The sequence below is a fragment of the Cebus imitator genome, unplaced genomic scaffold (assembly GCF_001604975.1).
Source record: "Cebus imitator isolate Cc_AM_T3 unplaced genomic scaffold, Cebus_imitator-1.0 Scaffold177, whole genome shotgun sequence".
Classification (NCBI taxonomy): domain Eukaryota; kingdom Metazoa; phylum Chordata; class Mammalia; order Primates; family Cebidae; genus Cebus; species Cebus imitator.
In genome coordinates, this window is record NW_016107492.1 from 1,188,730 (window position 1) to 1,193,241 (window position 4,512).

The 4,512-nt window shown below is 44.9% G+C and overlaps 1 protein-coding gene across 6 annotated transcripts in view; it reads right to left on the minus strand.

The window, feature by feature from the left end:
• The window catches only part of HERC6 (HECT and RLD domain containing E3 ubiquitin protein ligase family member 6), a 67,069-nt gene extending 63,077 nt beyond the window's left edge, over positions 1–3,992 (minus strand). For 5 of the 6 annotated variants that reach the window (XR_005202894.1, XR_005202895.1, XR_005202896.1 and 2 more), the window contains exons 1-2: positions 3,307–3,992; positions 394–553 (exon numbers count right to left, since the gene is read on the minus strand). Coding sequence is in view for 3 of the 6 variants with exons in the window: in XM_017545106.2 (XP_017400595.1) it covers positions 394–553; positions 3,307–3,505 (359 nt within the window). In the remaining 3 variants the exon portion in view is untranslated. The remainder of the gene's footprint in view (positions 1–393; positions 554–3,306) is intronic. The other variant, XM_017545102.2, reaches the window with a different exon arrangement.
• Positions 3,993–4,512: the final 520 nt, after the last annotated feature.

Consider the following 4,512-nt stretch of genomic DNA (forward strand, 5'->3'; position numbering starts at 1 on the left):
TTTTTTTTCCCTGAGGCTGAGTCTCCCCCCTGTTGCCTAGGCTGGAGTGTAGTGGTGCTGTCTTAGCTCACTGCAACCTCCACTTCTCAGGCTCAAGCTATTCTCCCATTTCAGCCTCCTGAGTAGCTGGGATTACAGGTGCCTGTCACCATGCCAGGGTAATTTTCTTGTATTTTTTGTAGAGACGGGGCTTCGCCATGTTGGCTAGGCCGGTCTCAAACTCCTGACCTCAAGTGATCTGCCCACCTTAGCCTTCCAAAATGTTGGGATTACAGATGTAAGCCACTGCAGCTGGCCTGTCATAGTCATCTTTGTATCCTAGCATCTTGCACAGTGCCTGGCACATGGTACAAAATATATTGAATAAATGAAGGAGAGGACTGAAATACTTACTTAGGTGTGAAATTTATTTCCTTGAATTCTCCAATCCCCAGCTGCCCTTCAGAACCAGCTCCCCATGCGAAGACCCTTCCTTTGTGGCACACAGCCAGGGAGTGCTCCTTCCCGCAGCTCACAAGATCAAACTTTAGGGTTTTCAATGCCTGAACTGGTTCTTTGGGAAACAAAACAAAACACCCCCCAACCACCACCACCAGATTATTAGTTTAACAAGTTTAAGACAGCACTTTTCTTCAAAAAGAAGGATCATCCAGATTTCTTGTCTCCTCCAATGGTATTTTAAACTGAGACCTAAAGTTCATGCTAAATGTCTGAAGGAAGTAGATTCAATGTGCAATGTGTGTTAACCTGTCTTTTTTTTTTTTTTTTTTTTTTTTTTTTTTAGGCTTTTTTCCTTAGCAAACTAATGCAGGAAGACTTACCCTGTCTTTATGGGATACAGCTCTGTTAAAATAATTAACTGGGAGGCTATTAAGTTGAGATGGCTCCAGCACCTTGGGTTCCTACATAAACAAACCAAAACCCAACTCACAGTGATTGGTCATAGCCCAGGAAAATGAAACTTAAGGTTAACCAATCAGAAAGCACCAACTAACTTTAGAGACTAAACCACCAACTAACTAGAGACTTCATAAACCAGAAACTGCTGACTACTTCTAACGCGGGACTTTCCACTTTAACCAATCAAATATTTTCTTTGTCTTGCTTCCTGGAACATCATATCAAAGGTTTCCCCTCGCATCTCCTTGCACCTCCCTCAATGGAGCCCAACTGCTTGAGGTCTGGTGCTGCTCAATTCATGAACTGCTGAATGTTCAAATTAACTCTTAAAAACATTTAATGTACCTAAATCTATCTTTTAATGGCGGTTACATAAAGGAGTAGGCATCATGGAGGGGGTAACATTTAGGGATTCTGACGCATAACCAAACATTTCTCTATGGTGGTGTTAGCAAACCCTAGCAAAATAAAGGGACCCAGAAAAAGTTGGGATCTCCTCCATTCTGCTACTCAGTCTTCCCACCCTAAACACTGAAAGCAGTGAATCCCTTGCTCAGAAGGAAATTGGAAGGCAGCCTACCTCATGAGCGTGAGAGGCAGGTGCTGGATCCTTTTACGATGAAAAGTGAAAAAATATGCCCTTATGGAGGCCCTAAATATGCTCACAAATGAAAACCACATCACATTTCCCTACAAGCCAATCTAAACTGTTTTCCCAAGGCGCCTGTCTCTGAATTATTAGAGTTGAGAACATCATACCAGTAAAGTTTTTGTAACGTTTAAGATTTTGTTTTTCCTTTTATCTTCAAATTTTTTTTTCAACTATTTACTGTCAATCTATGCAAGGCTAAAATTTCCCAAAGATTCATGTACTTGGAAAGACAGAAATTGGTACCATTTTTCTGGAGAACAATTTGGCATTAAGTATCATGTTGCCCTTCATTTCCAAATGAAGGTGATCAGACCTGAAAACATGCTACTATACCATAAGAATTTGAGCTGAAGGCAACTGAGAATCAACAGATGCAGGAAGAGTTCTCTGCTCTCTTCTTATCTACCTAAAAGTAGGGCATAAATATCCTTTTGTGAGAAGCTCCCATCTCCTGCACCAAGAAGAGAAGGGTCACCTAAGATGAAGACTTGGCACTGGGATGAGTCTGCATAAACAACTCTAATAAAATAACCTTATCTTCCCTTATATTTTCTAGTCATTTTCCCCAAGTTCATCGACCTTTAAAGTCCAAACCCCTTTTCCTTTGTTAAATATGATACACAAGCCCCTAAGTCAAACACTTGAGTTTCACTACTATTTTGCAAATTCCCGTGCATGTAAATCCCCCTATATGTAAAAGATTAATAAAATTGTATGCTTTTTCTCCTGTCCATCTGTCTTTTGTCAGTTAAGTTTGCAGGCCCCAGGGGCTGAATTTAAGAGGGTAGAGGAAAAATTTTCCTTCTCCACACACCTTTTGAAACTATTCTCAGCAAGTCATCAGATATGTGGTCAAATTATTTCCTTACAAGAACATCAATCAGAATTACTTATAAAAGCCCCTAGTGGGAAACAATCTACTTTCCACAAAAAGAGAATAATTATGGTACTCTCAGAGTTTGGAATGTTATGCAGCAATTTAAAATGTATTTTCAAAACATATACAATAAAAGGGCAGTATGTTCATATGATTATGTTTGATGAAAACACAATGTATAGAGTTGCAATAAATACTGCATATACAAATCTATAATGGCATGATTTTATAAAACATTAAATACATACATTGAAAAAAGTAGACAAGGAGAAAATGCATCAAAATGTTAGGAGTTATCTTTGGATGTTGGAGCTTCAGGTGAGTTCTTTCTCGTATTTCTACAATAATCTATAACGATTATTGTATTATCATATATTTTTTAAGAAAAAAGTGCCCCAGGGTATTTCTAAGGGAGTTACAGGTGTCCAACCCGCAAACCACGTTTGTAAGGTCAGGCTGCCTTCTCCAGGTATAACCGCGCAGGCGAGGATTTGTCTGCGAGGCAAGCCGGAGGGACCACATTTCTATCCAGAGCAGCGCGGACCGGGTTAGTTTTGACTCTCAGTTTCGCTTTGAACTTGAATTGGAAACCGAAACGAACCCCAGGGGCGGCGGGAAAACGAAACTGAAGAAGTTGCGCTTCGGAAGCACAGGGCACAATTCTCCCGGTTCCGTTGGCTCCTCGGGTCCCGAGGCTCCCAGCACCCCTGCCTTCCTGGCCCATGGCGCCCAGCATCTGAGCCACACCCCGCACCTGGGCCCCCGCGCTCCTCACCCGGGTCCCCGCGCCCCGCACCCTGTTCCCTGCGCCCGGTACCCGAGCCCCCGCGTCCATGCACGGGGGTCCCCACACTCCGCGCCTGGGGTCTGCGCTCACCTGGCAGGTCCCCGCGCGGCTCGCCCCTGCGGCCCAGCTGGCCCCAGCTGTTCTCTCCGCACGAGTGGACTGAGGAGTTGGTCAGCAGCAGCAGAGCGTGACGCTCCCCGCTGGCCGCCTGCAGTAGCTCAGCCCCGGGGCTGCCCTCCGTCCTCCGGCGCTGCAGCCCGCTGGAGCCGGCCCTCCAACAGAAGTACATCCCGCTTCCGCGCCCAGTCGCCTGCTTCGGATTCAGTCCTTCTCTCTGCGACAGGCTCTCGAACGCTGGTGACTGGGTACGCAATGATTTCCTGGAGGTCGAGAGGCTCACCCTGCCTTCAACCCGTCCCAGGAGGGCAGCCCTAACCCCACGTCAACTCTCGCCGCCTAAGCTTCAGTTTTGAAGAGCAGAAAGGGCGTCCCAGGGGAATGCATCTGGGTTTACTTTATTATCCTAAGCCATTCATGAGTCATGAATGCCACTCTGGGCAACTTACCCAATGATTCTGTGCTTCAGCTATCACATCTACGAAATATGGACAGCAATTCAGCAAATCTAATATGTTGGGTTAATTTAATAGATACATAAAGTGTTAGAATAATACCTAGTGTGGTGAATAAAGCATCTGAGTGCCCACTTCCTTCCAGATCTTTTTTGGCACTGAAAATAAAAGGTTTTTTTGTTGGTTGGCTTGAGACGGATTCTCGCTCTGTCGCCCAGGCTGGAGTGCAGTTGCGCGATCTCGGCTCACTGCAACCTCCGCCTCCCGGGTTCAAGCAATTCTCCTGCTTCAGCCTCCCAAGTAGGTGGGATTATAGGCGTGCACCACGACACCCAGCTAATTTTTGTATTTTTAGTAGTTTCACCATCTTGACCAGGCTGGTCTCGAATTCCACCCCCTCAGCTTCCCAAAGTGCAGGGATTACAGACATGAGCCTCCGCGCCCGGCCCGAAAATACAATTAGTGAAAGACAAGATCTTGGTGGTGCGTTTTCCTTCTCCTGCGGAAGAGAACATAAACAGATGAACACATAGTGTAATATCCAGGGACAACGAAAAATACAATAGGACCTAGAGGGTAGAAGCAGAAGGTACTGGTATTCGAGATGATATTAGGGAAGAGTTTCCTGATAAAGTGATATTTATGCAGAGAGCTGAGGGGACATGGGAAATGAGGGAATGAGTCGTGATCATACGTAAGGGCAGAGGATAAAAAAAAAAAAAAA